The 27,012-nt window shown below is 43.1% G+C and overlaps 1 protein-coding gene across 1 annotated transcript in view; it reads right to left on the reverse strand.

The window, feature by feature from the left end:
- Positions 1–27,012, reverse strand: part of PDPR (pyruvate dehydrogenase phosphatase regulatory subunit) — a 908,636-nt gene that overhangs the window by 676,741 nt on the left and 204,883 nt on the right. Inside the window, exons 4-5 of the mRNA XM_044081332.1 lie at positions 3,883–3,964; positions 1,810–1,973 (exon numbers count right to left, since the gene is read on the reverse strand). Of these exons, the coding sequence (XP_043937267.1) occupies positions 1,810–1,973; positions 3,883–3,964 (246 nt within the window). The remainder of the gene's footprint in view (positions 1–1,809; positions 1,974–3,882; positions 3,965–27,012) is intronic.

Here is a 27,012-nt window from a genome sequence, read left to right on the forward strand (position 1 = left end):
ATGTTAAAACTCACTGTTGAGACTAGACACTAAACAAAGGTGTTTATTACAAGAAAAGGTGGGGCCTTGCACACAGAATAAATGGAATATCTATGAGCAGATGTGGGGGAAACACAGGGCTAACAGAAAAAGCCATGACTCTCTGAAAGGCTAAAAGTACAACTCGTAAAACATTCACCCCTTGCCACTAGGGGAATGAAAGGCCATAATGTTCACAATTTTGGGGGAATAAATGGGTCAACAGAATGACTAAGGTGAAAGGGGAGAAGAGACATGAAGGTTTGAGGAGGACTAGGAGAAAAAAAAAGTTAAACACAGTGCTCTTGTCTGCAGGAGTAATCTGGTTACCAAAGGCACAGTTGCTAGCTATAGAAACCATTAATGAAATATAAATATAAATATAGTCTAGTCTATGCAAAAAAAAAAAACTAACAAAAAGAAATGGCAAAAAAAATTAAACCTGAAAATTTCATCACTGCAGTAAAGTCAATATCCCTTCCAGCTCTGTGGCAGAGAGGCATGAAGTCCTAAGTACAAACCAGATGACCTGAATTTGACAACTGAGAATGAGAGCCTGAGTGGCTTATGCTGGTGCACCCATCCAGGGAGGCAGGTAATGATGGTCCCGGTCAGTCAAACTGCTCCCATGCAAGTAAAGGCTTGTATAACAAAGGCTTGATGTTCTAAACTCATGTGTATGGGAGCAAACACACAACAGCAGAGTGCACAAAATTACCCTTATGACAATATGGTGGCTTAAGTGAGCCACCAATGTGCAGAGGTAGGGACCCAAAATTAGAACCCCTGATGGTTGCATGTATGATAGAGCCTAAGGAAAAGATGGCCAACAGGCATGGGATAGAAAGAACAATTAAAAAATAAAAAGTATCCTCAACAAAGTTTTGAAGCAGCCTGGTGCTGTTTTCCACTGATGCAAAGAACTTCTGCAGGTGGAAAGAACTAGAGAAGTAGAAGGAAGCTGTGTATTTTGGGATAGGGATGAAATCGGTAATCTGAATATTTTGTGTGATAAGCAGTCTTAATACCTGTGGAGTAGCTTCTGAAGTCAAAGCTCCATGATATCAGACTAACTGCTACCAAAACATTTCTTTAAATAATCTACTGCATCTGTAGAATTTTATGAGTTTCAAAAGTTGCATTATCTAAATAGAAACTTAACATTTTTGGCAGGCAGTGTAGAATTGCACAGATCTTTAGACTAATATCATGCTTCCTTATAATTTTGCATATTACACCATTACTCTACATTGTATGTATTCTTATTATTAATGTAGTGTTTCATTGAAACCCTATCCATTATTATATGATGGCCCGTGCTTTCCTTAGAACTCTGCTCAGTATGACATTACTGTATACATTTTTATTCTTATTGTTTGGAGCTTTTCTCCCAGGGTCTCAGCTGTAAATCTTGCCCAGTTAGACTATACCAGTCAACAAAAATAAACAAATTAAATAAATACATAAGAACTACAACAGTGGAAGATGCAGCAGTCCGCAGAGTGCAAACCATTACAATTTAAGAAAGTGAGGTTCTGCACAGTATTTCTGCTACTCTGCAGAGTACAATCATAATATGACAATGATTTTAGGTGGAAAGCAAAACTAGTACTTATGATCAGATCACTATAGCTGATTGAATACAAAATGAAACAAATAAAACAATCTTCTGCTCAGCCAGAAAAAAAACAGTAAAGCAGCCCTGCAGATTGTAATAGGTTTGATAGAAAGGATCTCAAAGAGTTGCTAGCTTCTTTTAGGGGAATGCCTCCGTGGTTCGAACTACCCTACCATTGTGCACAGCAGCAGTAGCCAAGGCATGAGTGACATCAGGAGTTGATACAACAGCATCTTCAGGCACACGGATGGCCCCAACCAAGTCATGAATATTAACAAGAGGGCTGATTTCAGAGAGTTGCTTTGGAGATAGGATATCACAGGAAATGCCCATCACACTACAAAGTAAAGAAAAGAACAACAGTGAAATTTGTATTAAACTCAAACATCAAATTAATATTATACAAGAAAATTTAAGAAAGACAATTTACAAAATCTGACGAACTGTGCATCCTCTTCAATTCAACAGTATTAAGTACTGTGGAATTCTATTACCTACAGTAAATGTGTAATATCACTGCTTTTCGCTTCTACCAAAATGTTGTTCTTGTTCAAATCAGAGCCAAACATTCCACAGGCAAATCTGCCATTTCCTGTGTGCCCATCAAGAAACTGTGGGAATGCACTTCCTAAGTCCCAGTCTGAATGGAAGAGCACTACACCTCATGGACATTGTGTGCACAATACCCATACTCTAATTTGGTGTGGGCCAAGAACAATACCAATTCTCTGTACTCTTCTTTTTTCTAAAGCATAGTAATTACGACCATGACTGCAGGTAGCTGTGTGATTAATTGATGACCCCCATTATCAGAGTCACTGAAAAGTAGTGATACAGTTAACCAAAATTTCGTAGAATGTTTAGCTAAATGACATTTTCCCCAAAGTAGCCAAAATCTGGTCAGATGACTGTGAAATTTTAGGTGACCATGTTTTTTACCATAATCCCCACTCTCATGAAGAAAGCTACACCTCTTGCTTTTTATAATTAACTAGTTCAACACTTCATGGTTGGAAAACAACCCTCCTCCGTGCAGCAACTTCTGTCCTCCAGCTGATTGTTTAGCTAATTTGCTAATCTCGGAGTTCAGCCAATTGACCAAACTGCATTTGGTCAAACCAGCACCTAGAAGAAAAGACCATATTAAAAGTTCCTGTCTGACCAGATGCTGACAAAATACATCAACCATGACAATCATACCTCTTAAATGCAGCACATTTTCATAGAATAAAGTGTGTCGTTTTCATTATAAAGTGTGATCTGATGGTTATTGCAATGGCCCTTACTGGATGCTCTAAGCATCCGATAATGCGCCATTTACCTCCCTCCTAATACTTCGGGCAATACCCTGCACTCTCATCCTTGTCAACTAAGCTAGACAGTGGCCATGATCCATAATTCAAAAGGACATGGTGAACCTAAACTTCTTTTGAGCTGTAAGCAACACTAAAATCACAACTAAACTAAAGTACTTAGCATTTACCCATGAACACAGCAGACACAAAAGCATAATACTGTGGTATGAATATACTAGGACAAGTGTACTCAAAACTGAACATATACCTTACCCAAGAAAACCCTCCCAGAGTGGTCACTTCCAGACATCTAGTAATAGTGCACATTTGTGGTGAGCAGCTGGTGATCAGACATGAGCACAGGGTTGTGACAGCCAAGATTCCTGCCTTCCAGGCTCACCCATGCCAACACATAATGTACCTTGTGAAAAGCACTGCTCTCTCCACTCATAGTGGCTTACAAGAAGGCACAATAAAAGTAAGAGGTCAGCTATGATGTCATTAATATAGACAGGCACAAGTGTGTTTTTTTAAGTTATATATTTATCCCAAGTTTTACAAGGTAAAACATGCACATATGATGTGCTACAACTGCCATTAAAGGGAGGGTAATTCTATTTCACCCATGAGGTCAGACCCATGTCAGTATCAAAGGAACATCATTATATAACCAATAATTCAACCTTTACAATGCTTAACCATTTAAAATAACTTTGCCCTTCCACTCTAACCCAAGCCTCTTTATGTCTCACTGGTTCTAGATATAGACTCTGCTCTACTACATCAGTCTTATGAAGATTGCTTTATCTTACATCAGAAAACTATAACACTGCAGCACATAAATAAGAAAGAATACCACTTAACTGAGGCAGAATCCTTTTTCCCCCCTCTCAGTGTATTGCTACTAAATGTTAGTTGTTTGTGCAATTTTACAATGACGAACATTTATACCTCAGTCTGGAGACAATCCGTTTTAGTGAAATGAAGCGATCCAGGGTCTGAGCAAGAGAGATGGTCCCAGTCCTCAGATAACCTGCAGCAAAACAGGGCACAAAGTACATTCAGAAAAGTGATGGAGACGCAGTATGATGTATACATTATCAAACCCATCTATAATGTAATTCTGCAATTTCAAATGTACAAGCTATGACTTAATATTTGTTATCCCTGCACAATTTTTCAAAACCAAAAATCCGTAGGACAACATGGTTAAATTTTTATTACAATACTGTAAAATCCACAACATGTGGCTTGTCCTTACTAAATTTCATTGAGTCTCTAATGTTATAGCTAATAGTACCCTTCACACAGTTTTATTTTCTGGCCAGTTATACTAACTACCTACCTGATAACATATGGCACAGAGATTTTACCAAATCTTCATCAGATGACACTAGCCATGAAATCAAGGTACATGTATATACACAACATGTATGCAAACACAGACACAGAAGCTTCACCAACGTTATTTATTTTTAATTTCAGAATTGACTGCCTCATTTCTCTTCCCTGTGCCCAGACAATGCCAGAACAGGCGGCTCTGGCTCCCCTGTAACCCTATATCCTTGTGGCAGGTAACTGGAAAATGACTCGATGAATTTAAGGTACGGAATTATGCATATTATATATCCCATGTGGGCACGCGTGCGCGCGCACACACACATTTTCTATCTATGATGTTCTATGGCAACTCATAAATCTTTGATTGAACAATGCTCAGCTGGCTTGTCACAGCTTTCACTGTGACATATAACCGCTTTAAATGATTCACTTTACTTTAATGTTCATACAGCAAAAGAGAAACAAGATAACCAGCATCACAAACTAAGCACTGTCAATTGTGGCTGCACAGAAGCCGAAAAAGACACCTTAGTGTAGAATGTTGCTGGGTATTTAATAATACTGGGCTACATTCTTTGTACCACCTGATGACACAATGCAAACCTCCAGCTTTACCCACACCCAATATGCAATGCAACTCAGTTTGACGCAAGTCTCTTAACAAAAGTAGTGGAAAGTACAGTTTTGTACCTACCATAAATGTAGATGTCCGAACTGGATAGCATCTGCAGTCATAACAACTGGGTTGTCCTGTCGTCAGGCAGCCCTTCAGTCGGCCGGATTCCAAAGTCCGGGTCCGGCTTCGGCTGATGTCGCACTTCACCCGACGTCATCTCTGTTGGTCTTCGGGTATAAAAGCATCGGCCGACGCCATTTTCTTCAGTGTTTCTTGCCCCAGATGCCAGAAGCCCTCTAGAAGGCTAAAAATTTTGGATAGATGCCAATGTTTCCAAAAGATAGAGGTAAACACAAAAATAAGCATGTATGTACATAAATACAAACAAATACACCATGAAAGACTCCCCCCCACTAGCTAGCTATTAGGAGGGTAAACACCCTAGGAGTACCACAGAGGGGAAGGAGGGAGGGTAATCCTGACTGCAGATGCTATCCAGTTCGGACATCTACATTTATGGTAGGTACAAAACTGTACTATGTCCTTCATGGATGCATCTGCAGTCATAACAACTGGGTAGAATACCATAGCCAACTAGGGGAGGAGGATAAAAGTAGATTATGGTGTGTTTAGGATCCCTTGCAGTACAGCAGTGGCAAACCCTGCTCGGGATCTGGAATATAGAGGTAAATTATAATGCTTGGCAAATGTATGCACGGAGGTCCAAGTAGCCGCCTCAATAATGTCTTTGGTAGCCACTCCTCGTAAGAAAGCTGTGGTAGTGGCTGTTGCCCTTGTAGAATGAGGTCTTATGTTCTGTGGAATTGGCTTTCCATGGAAGGAGTAACAGAATCGTATGCAATTTCCTATCCATTTGGAGATTGTCTGTTTGGAGATAGCTTTTCCTTCCCTTCCTGTTGCATAAGCTACGAAAAGTTGGTCAGTCTTTCTGCTATTTTTGTTCTGTCCAAGTAGTAGCGTAGCTGTCTATGTACATCCAAGGTATGCAGAATTCTTTCCCTCTGTTTTGTGGGTTGGGAAAGAAGGTAGGTAGGTGGATTGCCTGGTTTAAAGACACTCTGGATACCACCTTAGGCATAAATGTAGGATTAGTCCTCATGGACACTCTATCTTGGTGGAAGATTAGGAAGGGTTGCACTGCCATTAAGGCCTGTAGTTCTGAAACCCTCCTTGCTGAAGTAATTGCCAGTAGGAAAGCAGTTTTCCATGACAGGTGTTGTAGGTCTGCTGTTGCTGCTGGTTCAAAGGGTGATAGTGTCAATTTTTCTAGCACAAAGTTTAAGTCCCAAGCTGGCAATGGTGGTTTCCTTGGAGGTTTTACATTCTTGATTCCTCTGAGGAACTGCCTGAGCAAAGGGTGTGAAAAAACAGGTGGATCAAAGCTATATTCTGCTGAAATAGCTGATGCATGAATCTTGATTGAGGAGTAGGAGAGGCCTGAATGAAGTAGTTCGCCAGATACTCCAGAATGTTAGGCATATCTATGTTTGATACATCTTTTCCTCTTTCAGAACTCCAAATGACAAACCTTTTCCATTTCCCAGCATAGTTCCTTCTTGTTGAAGGCCTGCGTGCTTCAAGAATAATGTCTTTAACTCTTTGTGAAAGTTCTGGATTAGCAGCTGCTATGTGATGTTCCATGCAGTCAGTTGCAACGTTTTTAGGTTTGGATGCATGGTGCTGTAGTTGTTCTGAGTTAGCATCAAAGGCATCAGGGTATTGGCCACATATTGTTCCGAGACATGCTCCTCAGCAGTGGGTACCAGTGTTGTCTTGGCCAGTTTGGAGCTATCAGGATTATCCTTGGACGTTCTTCCTTGATTTTTAGTAGTACTTTGTGTATCAAGGGAAGAGGTGGGAATGCATATGCTGTTAGGCCTTCCCAGCTGAAGGAGAGTGAGTCCACTTTCCATGCTAGTGGGTGGAATGTCCTTGTGCAGAATTTTTTGAGCTGGTGATTGAGAGGGATGCGAATAGATCTATCTGAGGCATTCCCCATTTCTTCGAGATGGTCTTGAAGATGTCCGGTGCAGCTGCCATTCGTGGGCATCCGATGTGGTCCTGCTTAACATATCCGCCAGAGAGTTTTCTTTTCCTGGTACAAATATTGCCTGTAACTGGATGTTGTAGCTGAGTGCCAGGCTCCACAGCTCCAAAGTCATTCTGCATAGGGGGTAAGAATGAGTGCCTCCCTGTTTGTTGATGTACCACATGACTGTGGTGTTGTCTGTCCTTATCATCAACTGGCCTTCCTTGAGAAATGGTCTGAACTTTTGGATTGCCAGTTTTACAGCCAGCATTTCTTTTAGGTTGATGTGTAGGTGAAATTGATCCTGTGTCCACAATCCTTGTACGCATTTGTCCAGCATGTGGGCCCCCCATCCTAGGTCTGAAGCGTCTGTTGTGATGGTCTGGCTTGCTTGACCTTTGCGGAAAGGCAGGCCTGGGTTTGACTGGCATGCCTGAGCCCACCATAGGAACTCCTGTTTTAAGCATGGTATTAGTGGGATTTCCGTTTCTAGGCTGTGTCTGTGTTGGGACCATAAATTTTTTAGGTACCACTGTAGTTTTCTCATATGTAGTCTGGCAAATGGAACCAAGATTATGCATGATGCCATGAAACCCAAGGCCTGCAGTACCTTTCTTGCTGTTAACTTGTTCAGTTTTGTTAGTGCCAAGAAGTAAAGAGGGAGTTCTTTTTGTTTTTCTGTGGTTAGGAATGCCATTTGTCTTACTGTGTCCAATTCCGCTCCCAGGAAAGTCCTTGTCTGGGATGGTATCAGTCTTGACTTTTGAAGGTTGACTGTGTATCCCAGTGCTTGCAGCAAGTAAATGACCCTTTGTAAATCTGTTGTCAGCTTGCTTTTGTTGTCTCCTTGTAGTAGGCAGTCGTCCAGGTATGGATAAATTTGAATTCCCTGTAGTCTGCAATGGGCGATTACTGATGCCAGGCATTTTGTGAATACTCTGGGCGCAGTAGATAAGCCAAAGGGCAATGCTGAGAATTGATAGTGCTCTGATCCTGCAAGAAATCTGAGGTATCTTCTGCAGATTGGTCGAATGGGGACGTGCAGGTATGCCTCCTTGAGATCTAGAGTTACCAGCCAACACTCCTTGCCCAGCATGGGAAGAAGTTGCTGTAGGGTCAGCATTTTGAATTTTGGGACAATGATGTATGTATTTAAGGTGGACAGGTCGAGAATTGGTCTCCAACTTTTTTCCTTTCTTGGAACAAGGAATAGTCTGGAGTAGAACCCCTTTCCTTGCTCTGCTGTTGGCACTTTTTCCACAGCTCTCATGTTTGCTAACTCCATTATCTGTTGTCGAGCCTCTGTTTTTTGATTTGGAGGTAGATTTGGCATTCCTCTTTTGACTGGTAAAGTGTGGAAGTGGAAACCTTGATCTATGGTTTGTAAAATCCACTTGTCCTTTGTTATGTGGTGCCAGTTTTTTGAAAATAAGGTTAGCTTTCCGCCTAGAGGAGCTGCTATTTGTTCCCTGGTAGGCGGATTTAGGATTAAGTCACTGTGGCTGTGTTGATGTAGTGGCAGAGGTTGAGTCTGTGCCTCTGTTGTTACCTTGCCACTGTCGTCCTCTGTAGGTACTTCCTCTGGATTGGTTTCTGCCTCTGGAACGTCTATTCCTGCCCCTTTGGGGTCTTGTGGAGTCAGGAAAGGACCAATTTTTGGCAGGCCAGTTCCTGCTAAACCTTGGGGGTTGAACCTGCAGGAAATCTTTAACTGTTTGGACTGATTTTGCCTTTTCTTCCATTTTCTTCATAACCTGCTGGGCAGGTGTACCAAACAAACTTGTTTTATCCATAGGAGCGTCTAGCAACTTAGATTTAACATGATCCGGTAGAGCTTGCTCCTTTAGCCATGCATGCCTTCTAATTACTGTGCCAGTCATGGCTGATCTAAATGAAGCCTCCAGTGCATCATAGCCACATTTTAAAGAATGGTTACTAACCTGCTGTATGTTATTTACCATTTCTAATACATATTTCTTATCAAGAGATTCATCAGTGGTTAGCTTTTTAGTTAACTGATCAAGCATAAACTCTTGGTATTGTATCATGTGAAACTGACAATTTAAAGCTCTAGCTGAGAGAGTGGCTGAAGTGTAAACCTTTTACCCCATCTGTCTAATGACCTTGCTTCCCTTTCAGAAGGAATAGGGTTTTTAGCTATGGTCGCTGCTACTGCCTTGGGACCCTGGGATATAGTTTCGGGTCTGCAAGAGGGGCCTTGTAAAGGTGGTGATGAGTATCTGGCACCCTGTAAAATCTGTCTGGTTTGGCAGGGGCTGGGGTAAAGAATCTGGAGCGGAGCAGACATCATTGAAAGCATCATCCACCACAGAGAGAACAGGAGGTATAGCTAAGGGCCTGTGCTGTGGAAGGTGCAAAAGGTCCTAAGTCTTTTCTGGAGTCTGAAAAATCCTGTTGCTGCCATTGGAACTGTTCTCGCATGGCATGCAAGGTTTCCCCAAAGGAGAATTCTTCTGGTGGGGAAGCAGCTGGAATGGATTCTTCAGCATCAGAATCTTCAAAATTGGAGAAAGGAGCCTCTGGCTGGTCAGTTATGTCTGATTCATCAGCAGAATCATCAGAGGATACTGGCTCAGGGGGCTCTGCCCTAGGTCTCTTCTCTGGGGCTGAGAGGCCCTGTCTGGGTGAGATTGAGATCCTCTAATTAATGAAATTAAATCTTCTGCCAAAGTAAGCATTTGAGAACTAGAAGAGGGCCTGGTTGAGGGGGTTTTAACAGGCACTGCTTTAGTAGTCTTGGCTGCTTTAGCCCTGGCGAAGGCCTTAATGGACATGGCTGCTGGAGGCCTAGCAGCACCACGTGCTGGGGTAGAGACATCCAAAGGAATGGTGTCTGATAAGTCAGTGGTAAGCACCGTAGTGGGTAAATTTTCTGAGGCCGATTCAAGAGTGGTAGCAGGGGCCTCAGCTGTAGAAATAGATTCAGCTGTATTTTGATCAGTTTTCTCGGTTTCGGCCGAAACCGAGACACTCGCGGTTTGCTTAACCATGGTTTCGGCCGAAACCGCGGACCGCGAGTGTCGGTCTTTTTCTTTGCGTTTTAGCAGAATGCGTGGTCGGAGGATCCGGCGGCATAATGTACGCAAAATCAGAACCGAAAAACTGTTCTGCGAACTCCGACCGACGCCTAAGCGTTCGTCGGTTGAAAGAAGCACAGGCCGAACAGGCTGCTACTTCGTGGGCTGGGCCTAAACAAGGCAGGCAGTAAGAGTGGAAATCTTTATGAGGTATTTGTTTCCCACAGGTTAAACAATTATTAACTTTTTCTGACATCGGCTGAGGCAAGAAAGAGTCCCCAACGGGTACTTAGCTTTAGAAGTCTTGAAGTAGTATTCGGTAGAAGTAATCTCTGGATCCGACCGACCGGCACTTGCGAACAGCTTCTGCTTGGCCACGCGGCAAGAAAGACTGAAGAAAATGGCGTCGGCTGATGCTTTTATACCCGAAGACCAACAGAGATGACGTCGGGTGAAGTGCGACATCAGCCGAAGCCGGACCCGGACTTTGGAATCCGGCCGACTGAAGGGCTGCCTGACGACAGGACAACCCAGTTGTTATGACTGCAGATGCATCCATGAAGGACATCAAATGCAGCTTCCTCCCACCCTTTACCAAGCTTACTACATGCTTCCTCTAAGTTTACCAATCAGCAAACAACTCTTCTGCCCAAACTAGAACAATTTCACAATAAAACAAAATAGGCTACTAAAGTTCCAGCAAGAACCCACTGCTGCACTCCCCGCAAAATGTTCGACTGGCCTGAATTACCTGATCACATTACCCTAATTTAATTAAAAATGGCACGCAAAATTCTCCACAAGCCTCACAACACTATCTATCACAAATATTCTTCCCTGGACCACTTAGTCTGTACTCTAACTACAGACATCAAAAACATTGATTTGCTTCTCATTAGTATGGGACAGTTTTGTTGCCTACCAGTTGCAACTTCCTCCCTAGTCAAATCGACCATAAATCAGTCACATTCACCATAAGACTGAAGCCAGGAGCATTCTTGAATAACTTGGTATTCAGAGATTATGCTAAAGCTAATCTACTAAAACAGTGTGATGACCTGGCTAAATTCAACATCCCCTATCAACCTGAAGGCCTCTCTGCATATACAAAATGCTTTACCACCAGATTCTATGCCCATGAAAATAGGTGCACAGATGCATCTGTCTCCCTCTGAAGTAAATACAATGTCAAATGTAAAAAAAGAAACCTGTTTTGGAACCCAAATATAAACAAGCTTTACAATAAAAGAAAATATTCTAATTGCAAGTAAAAATAAATGCAACTCTCTAGATGCCAAAAACTCTCTTGTTAAACTTAACATAGAATTCCATTCCTTGGTCAAATCAGCCAAAGCTAGATATAAGGTTAAGATAGTAACCCAGGCAAAGAAAACCACAAACCCTTCAACTATGTTAGAAACCTCAAATACAATGCTCAGCAATGCTTTGAGATGGTATCAAATGATATCATATAGTCACACGTAGAAGACATAGCCACTTTATTAGCAGGCAAAGTTAGCTACAACTTCACCTCCTCCTCCCACATTCCCAGATAACATACCTGCATCCAACCTTCCTCTCCATATCTCCCATGAACAAGTCCTCAAAGCACTAGACATGGCCAAGAACACTTCCTATGGGGCCAGATAACATACTAGGATGCCACCGGCCAGTTTGAAACAAGACTTATCAATCCCCCTACAGAGGCTATTCAATTTCAGCTTCCAAACAGGGTTTATGCTGGACAAATTGAGGACAGCATTAGTCATCCCCCTGCACAAAGGCGGATTGTCAGCAGATCTATGTAATTAAAGACTAGATAAGTCTGACCACGCTAATTTGTATGGCTCTGGAAAGGATTATTATGGAATTAAATAAGAATATAACCAACCTACAAAAGTCAGTTCAGTTTCATCAAAGGCAGATCCTGTCTACTTAACCTAGTTGACTTTTGAGAAGGTTAGTGAAGCAATGGATAACAGAAAATTGGTATACAGTGCAAATCTAGGCCTTATAAAGGCATTCAACATCATCCCACACTAGGGTATAGTTGCTAAACTCACCCAGCTAAATCTACATTCCTATGTAATTCATTGGATAGCAAACTGGTTCATTGATAGATCCCAAAAAATTAGGATAAGCAGCTGTACCTTCTCCAAATGACATGTCATTAGTGGTGTACCACAAGATTCAGTCCTTGGGCCACTCCTCATTGGCACTTACATCTCAGTGGTCAAAGCTAATGTTAACAGTTTATGGCTAATCAAGTTTGCAGATGACTGTGAACATAGTGCCATTATAAACCCTCTACATGAAATAAACATCCTCCAAGAGGGTCCTTCCCAAAGAAATAGCTGGTGAAAACCATGACCTCTAACTACATGTCAAAAATATATAACAGCATCCTTTGTAAGTACGACTTCCCCTGTAACTATTATGTTGACAACACACCCCTGAAAACTGATCCAGCAGTTTGGGACCTGAAAACCTATGTAGACAATGAGATGTCCGATTACCATCTAGCCATTACTATAAGAAAGTCCTTTTTCATTAAGCAGCTTACTAGTAAGGGTAAAGTGTCCAGGTTCAGGGATCGGATCATTCAACTTGTATTGGACTCATCATGGGGTATGTTGTCTCCTACAGTAGGTACCTGTCCAAACACTTTACACAATCTGAATGACCACAATACTCTCTCACCAAGAAAATCATGGGTCTAAACTATAAAAGCTACAGTGACCATCTTAAAGCCCTGTCCCTCTTCTCATCAGCTTACATGCTTTTGTGAGTCATTTACAGAGCCTCAGTCAAACCCATCTTTCAGAACTACTGCACATCCACAAGTCCAACAGTGCTAAACACCTGCTCGACACAGCGACTGTAATCTCTTCTGCAACACAAACAGAACATGTTGCACGGATAGGCATGTTTCAAAGAGAATTCCACTTCTGGGGAATCATCTTCCTCTTCAACTGAAGACAGCAAGAGACTTACTTTAAGTGTAATCTGGCCAAATGGATAGGAAACCACAAGTTCATCACTGGTTTAGCACCACTGTCCCTTATGGATAGGAATAACTTGTAAATATCTGCCTACTTTTGGGTTATTTGCACCTAAAATACAAGGATTGTGGATTACTTGCAAACAATGGCTAAAAAAATAAGAATCTTCTTGGGAATGCATGGCTAGACTTCTGAAAATCCTTACGGATGGGATCAACAGCCTTTTAAGTACTTACAAACCCAGAAATCCAGCAACTTTCATGGTGATGTCCTATCACAGAATCATAGAAAATGCAAGATAACTGGGCCATGTGGGCATTTATACCTTGGCAGCACCCAACCTTTAGAACTTAACTTATTTTTCAGGGGTGACATGCCAATCTTGCCAGAGATGAATTTGTGAATAACCATCTAATTGCCTAACTACTTTCTGAAGTATGTCACACTGCTCAATTTGGAGTGGAACTTTCCTTCAAGGAAGGGCTATGCATTTTGTGAAGAACTCTATTATGATTTGTTCACTTGCTAAAGAATGTTTAGATCTCTTGATCTAGTGCCTGCAGGACTGTTTTCATTGAGGAGACAAGAGGTCCTGGACTAATGGATCTCTATTGGCCTGAAAAGCAAGGCACAGATTGTCTCTAAGGAGCCTACAGGATTGCCTAGAATAGGGACAGAGTCTCTCCTTCTAGCTCATGCCTTTTAAGCAAGTGATCTTTTTAGTCAGGAACCTTTGGTGTCTCTTCACATGTTCTACATGTCTAGTAAGATGCAGTCTTAAGGGGCACTGTATTTAATGGTAGGCCTATTCAGTGTGGGAATATAGAGGGGTGAGGATCTCTTAAATCTACAAGAAGTACTCTTTGCAATCACCTGTGCCACATAGGATTTTCTAACCACTGTTGCAACAAGATGGCCAAAGGAGAAGGAATTAGCCACCCATCTCTAGGTCTGTCGTAACAGCTTCATTGTGGAGTGGTGTGTTATCTATACTATTAAGTTGGATGGTGGGATTATTTACCAAATGTGATAATATTCACATTTTAGCATTTAGTTTTAACCTGTTTTTTGTGCACCAGTTAACATGTGCAAGCTCAATTTGGAGCTTCTGCGTGTCAGAGGAAGGACACCAAGACTACAATCATTCACAAATTTGGTTAATCACAGATTCACATTTAGATTTTCACATTTAGATTTGGAGATCTGCGAAGTAGATGCTGAATAGCAGAGGTCCCAGCACAAATATCTGAGGAACCCCTCCAGTCACCTTCATGCTCTCTGTGGATGTACCTGTTACTCTTGCTGTGTGAGTTCTGTTCCCCCACCTATCTACACAGGGATCAATTTTGATTGTGTTTAGCTTTTAATTACATTAACAGGTAGAATCATATAAAGTGCCTTGACAAGTTTGAGGCTTGCTGTAAGGACAGCATGAGCACTGTTGACGGCATGTGCTACCCTCTCAAAGTTTACTAGACTAATTAGATAGGCTCTACCCTTAACAAAACTAAACTGCTTGGGGTGAAGTCTTATAAGATTTTTGATATTGTTTATCAGGTCAGTCATGACCCATCCCCATGGCCTTGCAGATGAGGCTCATTAAAATAATGGGTCTGTAATTTCAGGGGTCTATGGTGGGGCCACCATTGTGATGTGGCATCACAACAGTTCTGCACTATACCTCTAGAACAAAACCAGTAGTTAAACTCAGGATTAACAGCTGTAAGAATGGGTCCACCAGTACATATTTAGTACTATTCAACAGGTAGTTGGGTGTATTATCAGTTCTAATGGAGGATGTATTTATTTATTTTTTTAAAGTACCTGTAGCAAGTGTTCTTTATTAATGAAGGGGTGTCTGAGATCTTATGGGATACATGGGTTTGGTACAGTTGTCTAGTAGGTAAAATGATGATGGATTTGTTTGCTAGTGTTATTAGTGATAGCCACTGGATCTAAGTAGGTAATGCTATGCTGAATAAAGTTCAGAGCAATGTTGGTTGTATTTCTGAATTTTCATATTCAACTAAAGAAGGATCTGTAATTGTCCTTAACTTCCGATGTTAGTCTAAAAATTCATGGGATGCCTTAGTTTTCTTGGTGTTTTTCAGTTCCTTCAATAACTTTTTCATGTTGACCTTGATTTATGGGTCTTTAGTTTTGCTATATATTTTAAGAAGCTTTTTTTCTTCTACTGGAAGTCAGGTATATCTCATTGGATGTATTTTGTTTTGGAAAGTACCTTTAGTAAGTTTTTTTTTTTTTTTTTTTTTTTTTTTTTACTGATAGGGGATTTTTTTTTTTTTTTTTTTTTTTACTGATGATAGGGGATCTGAGATTCTCTAGGATATGTCCAGATTATGCTTGAAGAGAGACACAGACTTGCTTTGCTTTATGTGGAGAGGAATTGGATATCTGGATTTCTCAAATTACAGACCCACTCTAATCTTACCAGGACTATTAAAAAACCTAGAAAGATGTGCCTCACTAACAAACTTGTCTTATCCAAAACACAAAATGGCTTCTATCGCAGCCACAGAGCAGCCACTGCCTTCCTTAGTTAAGTGAAAGTAAACTAGTCTTATCCTTTTCTTTCACCTATCACAAGCCTTCAATATCGTCCCCACCAAAAACTCCTTGAACTCTAGTCACTTGTATTGATCTTCCCAGTCCTGGTGTCACAGCTATCTGTCCAACAGACAACAAGCCATCAAATGGTGCCGAGAACTTTCGCCATCTCTCTGAATCACAGTTAGTGTCCAGCAAGGATCAATAGTGGGTTCACTCCTGTTCAACATTTTCAGTAACCATCTTCATACTGCAAACAAATTTACCACAACTGTACAATACGCACACAATTCTACACTTATCTGCTTAGCTCTTAAAACTTCAAGAAATCAACCAAATCTATGCTACAGAATCTTGCCTAGATAATTCTCACTTAAGTCTACACCCAAATAAAACAACCTTAATACTGATCCATTTATAGTCAACCAACAAAACTAGTACTAAATTGGTTGTACAGATTAAGATAAATCAACAACCAACTAAAATTCAGTCAGCACCTGCAGCAAAGACACACACACACACACACACACACACACACACACACACACACAAAGCTAGGCTCCCTCTCCCATATAATGCCAGAAAATCCATTGCCAGATAATACCTACTCTCCTCTTCTGAATGCATCTACTACTCGTACTAATCTTAATAAAACTTAAAAAAAAAAATTAAATTAGAAACATTTTCCAGCAAAGTAAATTTGCTGCACTCTCCCCATACAAAGATCATCAATGAACCACTTAAAGAGAACTAGACTGGCTAAAATGACCCAATTACTTATCCCATTACCATTTAGTTATGACACAAACTTATCTACATACCATAAAAATTCCCTGTACTCCAAAACATACTGCAATATTGCTCCTGTACCTGACATCTGCTCAATAGTAACAAATCCTTCCTGCTGACCACTAAACCCATCAACAAGTTAGGGGACACCTTTATACTCCAACTATGTCTCAGAATTATGGAATTCTTTCTCTCCCTGCCACACACGCAAGCTGACAAAGTTGTTAATACATTTTAAAACCCGTCTTAAACAGTATCTAAACATATGGCTTTGTATATGTTCCACACTATGATAACCCAGTCTATATCATTATCACAACTGCATGGCTACTTCTCTCAAAGCATCCTTGAAAGACTCTTTATGTAGATAATATTTTTATCACTCTCCTCTTCTCCCTTATCATTTACTTTATATACCTCTACTTCAACATTCAATTCTTTCTCCTTCCCTCACACTCCCCATCCACTTTTTTCAATTTGACTAATCTTTGTGGGGATTACTCTTCCAGTTTACTACAATTTACTCCTCCTTATTCTTTATTTCTTTTCTGATAAATGCTTTTAATTCCTAAGAACAGACTTTTTCTATTCTCACCATGTGTGTGCCTAAACAATATTCATACAGATCAGTTACCATATCTGTATGTGTTATTGCAATTCAGCCACACAAAATGAATTACTAAAGTGTGAAATGGTTTTAAAATCCATGCTACAATTTCAGGTAAAAGTACTTTGTGTTAGCTGTACAGTCATGAAAATGCATAATGAGAAGTTATGTACCTACCATAACGTTCCATGTTAGTTGTCTTCTTCTCGCCTTCTTTCTTGCTGGATGGGTTCGGAGCCGATCCTCGGCTCCGACTCGGCCTATACTAAAGCTCGAGAGCTATTTTTACCGGCTCGAGGCTACCCTGTATAACACAATGCTAGGCGCCAACTACCCAGATCTCGTTTGATAGATAACACCATAGCAGTTCTGATCCCAGAACAAAGGAGAAAAAGGAATACCTATATATATAACATACCCAGAAAAAGGGCAACCATGGGAGTCCAAGCTGGGATGAAAGAAGGCCCAGAAAGATCCTTTCGGTCTGTCCAGGCTAGGGGGTTGGAGGGTGGGACGCAAGAAAGAAGGCGAGAAGAAGACAACTAACATGGAACGTTATGGTAGGTACATAACTTCTCAATGTTAAGTTGTCAATCTCGCCTTCATTCTTGCTGGATGGGACCGCATCCCTAGCACCTCAGCCCTGGGTGGCTCATCGGAACAGACTCTTGAGGACGGTGGAACCAAAGTTAGCTCGGCTTCTGGAGGCCATGTCCAGTTTGTAATGAGAAATAAAGGTATGAGGAGAGGCCCATGTGGCTGCCGCACAAATGGAGTCTATAGGTAACCTAGCCTGAAAAGCTATTGACATAGCTAAGGCTCTAGCTGAATGGGCTCTAGGCTTTGAAGGTTCTTGACTCCTCAGTTCGTAGATGAAAGTAATCACAGAGGCCAACCATCTGGAAAGGGTTACTTTGTAAACTGGAAGGCCTTTCTTCCCTTCCGCATAACACAGGAAGAGCTGCTCAGATTTCCTAACTTGCTTGGTTCTATCCAGGTAGTAACGGAGTTGACGATGAACATCCAAAAAATGCAACTTTTGTTCCGCTCTGTTGGAGTAATTAGGGAAGTAAACTGGGAGATCGATAGTCTGATTTAGATTTGCCTCAGAAGATATCTTGGGCAAAAAAGATGGGTTAGTTCTGAGGGATATTCTATCTTTATGGAAAACCAGATAAGGAGGACGAATGCAAAGGGCGTGAAGCCCTGAGACTCTCCTTGCGGAAGTTATGGCCACTAGAAATAGAGTTTTCCATGAGAGTAACTTCAAGGAACAGGAAGCCGCAGGTTCAAAGGGAGGGAGAATCAAAGAGGTTAAAACCAGATTCAAATCCCACTGTGGTGGGGGATCTCTGATTGGGGGCTTAAGTAAAAAGATACCTTTAAGGAAGGCTTTACAAAGTCTATGGGACATAACGGTGGAGTCCGACAGTCCAACATGAAAATTTGAAATGGCCGCTAACTGAACTCTGATAGAGGATGAAGAAGAACCTGATTGAAAAAGTTCAGCCAAGAAATCTAGGACTGATTGGATAGGTGCCATGAAAGGATCCATGTTTCTAGTCTCTGCCCAGAAGGAGAAACGTTTCCATTTGCTAGCATAAATCCTCCTGGTAGAAGATTTGTGGGAAGCTAGAATGATGTCACGCACAGAATGGGAAATAAAGGGAAGCCTGGCTAAGGTTGGAAGTGGAGCAACCAAGCTGTGAGGTTGAGAGAGAGGAGGGAGTGGTGCAGCTCGCCCGACTGAAGGGTCAAGAGGTCTGGCACTGGGTCCAGATGCCAGGGCTGCTCCAAGAGGTAACGATGCAGGAACGGAAACCAGATTTGTCGAGGCCAGTAAGGGGCAATGAGGATCATTGTGGATCTCAATGCGGTAGCTTTCTGAATCAGCTGTGTGATTAATGGAAAGGGGGAAAAGCGGACAGAAGACCCCGGGGCCAATTGTGGACTAGAGCACCTCTGGGGGGGTGGCCGGGAAGAGAGTGAAGAAGTCATGGCACTTGCTGTTTTGAGGTGTTGTGAAAAGATCACAGCAAGGCTGACCCCATCTTTGGAAAATCTCTTCTACTACTGACTGCTTGAGAGACCACTTGTGCGGCATGAGAATGGCTCTGCTCAGCCTGTCCGCTATTACGTTGGACTTCCCGGGGATATGCGTTGCTATTAGAAACCGCTGAGAAGAGATCGCCCACTGCCAAAGTCTGAATGCTTCTCGACACAAGGGGTAGGACTTGGTTCCGCCCTGCCTGTTGATGTACCACACTACGGACATATTGTCCGTCTGAACTGCAATAGTCCCTATGGGAAGAGAGTCCTGAAGGGCTTGCAACGCTAAAATTATTGCTCCCATCTCCAGGACATTTATGTGCAGGTGGCACTTGAAAGGTTGCCATGTGCCCTGGACTGTCCTGCCCTGAAAATGCCCCCCCCCACCCAATCAGGGAGGCATCCGTTGTCACCGTAGCAACCGGGGGGGGGGGGAGAACAAAGGGTCTGCCCTGAATGACTTGAAGGGAGACCATCCACCAAGACAGGTGTTTCTTGCATGATTGGGTGATTAAAATGCTGTGTGACATTGGAAGCTGTTGAAAAGACCACTGGGAAAAGAGCATCCACTGAAGGATCCGCATGTGAAAGCGAGCTAGGGGAAGTAACGTAATGGCTGCTGCCATGAGACCTAAAGTCTTCAGTACAAACCTGGCCTGGATTCTGTTGAAGAAGGATGTGAACGTGTGCGCAAATATCTGAAATTCTCTGTGCGGTTAGTTTTACGGACAGTTCGGCTGTGTCCAATATGGCGCCTATGAAAGTAATAGACTGACAAGGCGACAAGGCAGACTTTTCTAAATTTATGGAGATACCTAGCTCTTTGCAAGTTTGAATGGTGTAATCTCTGGACTGACTGAAGAAGTTGACGCCTGGTGGTGGCGGTAAGGAGCCAGTCATCCAGATATGGAAACACCTGGAATCCTTGACGTCTCAGAAGAGCTGTGACCACTGCCATGCATTTGGTGAACACTCGGGGGGGGCTGTAGTGAGACCAAAGGGCAGGGCCCTGAACTGGTAGTGACTGGCCCCCAGCCGGAAGCGGAGAAACCTCCTGGAGCGCCTGTGCATCTTGATGCGGTAGTACGCATCCTGAAGGTCTATAGAGCACATCCAATTGTCCTGGCCCAAAAAGGGCAGAACGGACTGTAGCGTGACCATCCGGAACTTCGTTCTTTGGACAGACCTGTTTAGCCTGCTGAGATCCAAAATTGGTCTCCAGTCCCCTGTCTTTTTTGGTACCAAAAAGAACTTGGAGTAGATTCCGGATCCTTGCTGGTCTGCTGGGACTGGTTGGATGACTCTTTTTCTTAGCAGTTTTGAGATTTCTAATACTGCTTGTTCCCTTAGACCGGGTGGAACATCTGGAAGGGGTCTTTTCGGCTGTGTTGGGGTGTGGGCAAAGGGAATTTCGTAACCCTCGGATATGATTGACCGTACCCATCTGTCTTGGGTGAGGGAAAGCCAGGCTTCTGGGTACAGTGATAATCTTCCCCCGACTGCCTCCGAAGGCGGACATTCGCGCAGCATCTCAGGGATGCTGGAAGGGCTGGCCAGAGACAGCTTCTCTGCTACCCTGATTCTGCCGACCCCCTCTGCCCCTAGGGCGGCGTCTGTTATTGTACCCCCCCTGCCTCTAGAGGGGAACTCACCTCATGCGTCAGGCGCGACTCCCTGTGGTTTGCGAAACCACATTTTTCCACCCTTCTGACCCTTAGGTTATGGTCTAGACGGGGTGGAAAAACGGACTCCCACGGCAGAGAGAGTCTTGCCATCCTGTTCGCATCTGGTCAAAGTATCCTTCACTTGAGGTCAGAACAACGCCGAACCATCAAAGGGGGAGTTAGTGAAGGACGCCTTGAAGGGGTCAGCAAAGTTACAAAGCCGCATCCAGGCGTGACGCCTTAAGACCACGCCTGTGCCTGCAGCCCTACTCGCCCCATCGGCCGCATAGAAATAAGCCGCATGGAGGAGTTAACAATCAAGTTCAGGGTTGCCAGCTGGGAGTTGATTTTGTCTTGAGACCCCGCAGCTGTTGGATCCTGTAAAGTATCACCCATTTCTTTGAGCATGTCTCTTTGAAGGTGGGTGAAATGACATAAGTAATTCAGCGACCGCATGGTAAAGGTCGCTGAAGAAAACATCTGCTTGCCGTACCTATCCATAGTCCTAGATTCCTTATTAGGAGGATGGATCGGTACTGAAGGATCAGCCAGTTCCTTCTTAGTGGCCGCCGCCACCACCATGGCATCAACAGGGACACCCTTGGTTAAAAACTGCTTATCAGAAGGGGCTGTGATAAATTTTGAAGGCCTCCGTGGGGTAGGTTCCATCGTGTCAGGGGCCGTCCATGCCTTCCACGCCACCACTTCCATGAGGGGGTCAAAGGGCGGAGACACCCAGGAGGTGGAAGGGCGAAAACCAAAAACCTCTAGGTAAACCGACTCGTCCTCGGAAGGATTGAGAGTAGACCAGTTCCCCCTCTGCTTGAGGATCTCAAGGATGTCAGAAAAAGAGACATCCTCAGAGGGGGACCGTGGGGACCCTTCCGACTCATCCAAATCGGTATCGGATGTGACGAACTCAGGAGAGTCCACATGCTTCCTCTTGCATTTCCTTTTCCGAGGGGGCTTCCCTGACAGATCAGGGGAGGCCTCGGAAGAGGAGGATGCTCCCAATGGGGGCACCTGAGGCGTTGGATCTCTGCGGTCGGGGTCGAGAGGATGGGTAGAGACCGTAGCAGGCACAACAATGGGAGGAGCTGAGGGAGCTGACCGAGGAGCAGGCACAGGGGCCAGCACACTCCTCATGACCTCAAAGGCACCCCTATCAGGCATGGAAGAAGGTCCCCACTCCGAAGAGATAAGGAACCCTCCCGGCACCGAGAGGGACGGCTCCGAGGCCGATGTCGGGGCCAAACTCACCTGTGCCGAGGCTCCAAGAGGGAGAATGGGGTCGGACAAGGGTCCGATGCCACTCGCCCCCTCGGAGCTGACGAGGGAGTCCTGGCGCCCGGATCCCTCCAAGGATGGAACCATGGAAGAGATTGGAGCCAACGACGGAGCCAAAAGGTGTGGTATCGGCTCCGACGTGTCGACGGTCCCGGCTCCCACGAACTCCGGCTCCGAGCTCAGAGGAAGAGTTGGAGGAGGAATCGACAATAGAATGGGGATAGCCGCTGTCTGTTGAGAAGGGCTCTGAAGCATCTGGGCCAGTGCCTGCGACTTAAGGAGTCTGTTAACCACCCTCTCGTGGTCATGTTCCGAAAGCCTGGAAGACCGAGTGGAATGGGACCGATGGCTCCACTCCAAAAGCAAAGGAGATTTCGGAGCTGAATGGACTGACTTCAAAGAAGGAGACCTGGAGCGCTTACAGCTCGCAGACGGTTCCCACACAACGATCAGAGCCGACTGAGTCTTGGGAGCATCGGCTCCAGCCGGAGCCGACGTAGGAGCACTAAGAGCACCACTGGTCGACTGCTCGGTTCTTGGAGCCGACGGTTTTATGGGCTTCGAAGGTTTGCCCGACGAAGACTTGGTCGGGGAACCTTCAGGTTTCAACAAGCCTCGTAAAATAGGCTTGTTTCTGCGTTCCTGCAGGACTCTTGGACTGAATGCATGGCAGACAGAACAAGAGTCCTGCAGGTGCAGAGGGCCCAGGCAATAAACACAAGAAGTGTGACCGTCTGTCAGAGACATCTTCTGACAGCACAAGTCACACTTCTTGAAGCCTGAAACCCTGGAATCCTTAGACATCCTGACAGGGATGACAAGTCACACACACACAAAACAAACACCCACACTCAAACTTACTGAGTCTAGTCACACACGCACACACAAAGATTGAGACTATTTAGACTGACAAACAGAGAATTTTAAACTAAATTTAACTAATTTATACTTAAGATTAAGCTAAGATTTAAACTAAAAATTAGCCCGAAGGCATAGTAATCTATGGAGTGGGGTAGGTAACGAGAAGTAGTTAGAAACAAACCCGAAAGGGAACTATCTAAGGTGGGGATACACTAGAGGGGTAAAGTGGATCTAATAGAAAAACTATTACTGAAGCAGCAAACGAGATCTGTGTAGTTAGCGCCTAGCATTGTGGGATACAGGGTAGCCTCGAGCCGGTAAAAATAGCTCTCGAGCTTTAGTATAGGCCGAGTCGGAGCCGAGGATCGGCTCCGAACCCATCCAGCAAGAATGAAGGCGAGATTGACAACTTAACACCATGTTTTAACAATATGTTAAACTGTTTCCAAGCTACAGTTTTTTGTAAATATTAATTTTATGTGAAACACTTCTGTATTTTACGTGAAACATTTCTCTATTTTATGCTATACATTTATGTAGCATCTCTCAACAGTCCGCATGTGAAAATGAGCTTTCCCACCCAGATGAACTTTCTCAGTCAACAAAAACAAATAAATAAATAATTGAACTGTTTATTTATGAACGTGGACCACAAATGTACTTTACACTTAAACTTCTCATTTTGCATCGGGTAGAGCCTGCCAGCTTAATATATTTATCGAGGTGAGCACACAAATTATTTCCATAACTACTTGCTATGTCATCATCTTGGGGGATACTGTTATACTTAAATTTTGAGACTTCATCATAGAATCACAGAAGGGCAGTAAGTTGGATTTTCTTGTATAATGTGATATTCACACATGATGGTTTGGCGAATCTGAAGGAAAAGTGTATTACTTTGTGATCGGACTCAACTGGGGAAGAATACACCATGGGGATAGTACATACAGGTTCCATATTTTGTAAGGACCAGGTCAAGAATATTTTGTCTTTTAGTGGGTTCTCTGACTATTTCATCTAGGGAGTTCTTGTTTATGAAATCTAGGAATTTTAAGGAATATTCTACTTTGAGATATAGACATTCCAGTTTATCAATGGGTTGCTAAAGTCTTCCAGTACAATGGAATTCTTGTTAATTGGAAATTCATCCAGCATACTTGGGAATCTGAGATGGTTTTCACGGGGCATCGAGGAAGTCCAGTAACAAACTAGGATTTGTATCTCAGTAAGTTCCATTCGTGGGTCTCTAAGAATCGCCCTTGAGGTAATGTAACAAATATGGACGCTGTACCTCAGCTTGCATCATGTCTAAAGACATGGTAGGCACAGAACTCTGGTATAGAGGGGAATGCTTTTAGACCAAGTTTTGGTAATAATACACATATAAATTTGCTCCAAATGCAGGAGGGCCTCAAGGTCCAATACTTTGCTATTTAAACTCCTAGCATTGAACAGAGCCACCTTGATGTGGTCCGTTGCTTGATTTGTTTGTTTAGTTAGGTTTGGAGATCCATTAACTAAACAGGGACAGCAAGAACTTTAACTAGTATGTGAAAGCCTTGGAATGAGAGGTGCAAGCAGTCCTTGCAAAGAATGTATGGCATCCAGGCTCACACATCTCCCTTAAATGATACCATTTATTTGGCAAATTGCTGAAGCCAATCATATTTTCTTTGTACCTTGGTATCACCCTTGAAGAAGAAAGAACGCCACTCAATGCCAGGGTCTTCCCTGCATTTGCGACACGCATAGATAGCACAGCTAGGTCTCTCAGTATATCTCTACTTATACCCACATGAACCACTACCACATCATAGTCATATTTGTTCAGCTTCTTAAAGATCCTTGAGACAGTGGGGGTCTTGGCACCTGAAAGACAACTTACCATCACCCTATTTTTATTCACCCTCGTGACAGCACAGTCCTGACTATGGAGCCACCAATCACTAATACATTTTTATTTCTAGAGGGTTTTTGTGTACTGATTTGGGGCAACTTTCTTTCTGGTTACTTTCAGCTGTGGTAGTGGCAGAATGTGTTGCGGTGTTTGATTTCTGGCGAGTCCCACTTTTATTTGACATTGGAGATATTAACATGACTTTTTTTTTTTTTTACAACCTTAGTGTATGATAAGTTTCTCAATATATGTGACAGACTGTGTTCTTTTGTGAAAGTGCTGCCTTCTTCTTAGTTAAGAATTTATATCTCTAACAGAAACAGATGATTCTCTGTCAGCATCAGACAATTATTGCACTAGCAGGCGAGCAAATGAGGGAACGCAAGCTGGTTGACCTTCCATTTAGTTCAAGAGTGTAGATAATGCAGCAAATATACCCTTATTTGCAGGCTATCTAAATTGCTTGTATGCTGATATTCTTGACTAAATTCATCTTACTTTGCTGACTATTAGATGAAGTAAATGAAGTGCTAAGTCATGACGAGTACTCTAAATGATTTGCCACAAAGTAAGGAACAGTACAGTAAGAAAGTTTTGCAGTACAATGAATATTAGATAGCACTTTTGTTAGGAACAGCTAAAGGAATTTTGACTTCGCCCTTAGTACAGCCTTCAATTGGGTATGGCAATATATATGCTACCCAAGAGTAAAATGTCAACTGATGTGCCTACATCTAATCAAATACAGGTTTGTACTGTGCTGTGAAAAGTGCAGCTCAGCTACTGAGCTAAGAAGTCAAAAAACCTTCTTCTTTCGGCTTTCCCTAGTTAGGGGTCGCCACAGCGGATCACCTGTTTCCATTTCTTCCTGTCCTCTGCATCTTGCTCTGTCACACCAACCACCTGCATGTCCTCTCTAACCACATCCATAAACCTTATCGTAGGCCTTCCTCTTTTCCTCTTACCTGGCAGCTTCATCCTTAGCATCCTTTTCCCAATATACCCAGCATCCCTCCTCAGCACATGTCCAAACCAATGCAATCTCGCCTCTCTGGATTAGTCTCGAAACTGTCCAACCTGGGCTGACCCTCTAATATACTTATTCCTAATCCTGTCTACCCTCGTCACACCCAGTGCAAACCTTAACATCTTTAACTCTGCCACATCCAGCTCTGACTCCTGCCTTTTTGTCAATGCCACTGTCTCCAACCCATATAACATAGCTGGTCTCACTACCCTTTTGTAGACCTTCCCTATCACTCTTACTGGTACTCGTATGTCACAAATCACTCCTGACACTCTTCTCCACCCTGCCTGTACGCTCTTCTTCACCTCTCTTCCACACTCGCCATTACTCTGAACTGTTGATCCCAAGTATTTAAACTCATTCACCTTTGCCATCTCTACTCTCTGCATCCTCACCATTCCTCTATCCTCCCTTTCATTAACACACATATGTTCCATCTTAGTCCAACTGACCTTCATTCCTCTCCTCTCTAGAGCATATCTCCACCTCACCAGGGTCTCCTCAACCTGTTCCCTACTCTCACTACATATCACAATGTCATCTGTAAACATCATAGTCCACGGGGACTCCTGTCTGATCTCGTCTGTTCTCGTCTGTCAACCTGTCCATCACCAGTGCAAATAAGAAAGGGCTCCGGTGCTAATCCTTGATGTAATTCCACCTCCACCTTAAACGCATCTGTCACTCCCACTGCAGATCTCACCGCTGTCACACTACCCTTGTACATATCCTGTACCACTCTTACATACTTCTCTGCCACTCCCGACTTCCTCATACAATACCACAACTCCTCTCTAGGCACCCTGTCATATGCTTTCTAAGTACACAAAGAAACAATGCAACTCCTTCTGACCTTCTCTGTACTTCTCCATCAACACTCTCAGAGCAAACATTGCATCTGTACTGCTCTTTCCTGGCATGAAACCATACTGCTGATCACTAATCATCACCTCCCTTCTTAACCTAGCTTCCACTACTCTTTCACATAATTTCATGCTGTGACTGATCAGTTTTATCCCTCTGGAGTTACTACAGCTCTGCACATCACCGTTATTCTTAAAAATCAGTACCAAAACACTTTTTTCTCCACCCCTCAGGCATCCTCTCACTTTCCAAGATTTCATTAAACAATCTGGTTAAAAATTCCACTGCCATTTCTCCTAAACACCTCCAAGTTTCCAGAGGTATGTCATCTGGACCAACAGCCTTTCCATTCTTCATCCTCTTCATAGCTATCCTTACTTCCATCTTGCTAATCCATTGCACTTCCTGATTCACTATC

Source organism: Protopterus annectens, chromosome 8.part0, assembly GCF_019279795.1.
Source record: "Protopterus annectens isolate FY-2018-M chromosome 8.part0, PAN1.0, whole genome shotgun sequence".
Taxonomy (NCBI): Eukaryota; Metazoa; Chordata; order Ceratodontiformes; family Protopteridae; genus Protopterus; species Protopterus annectens.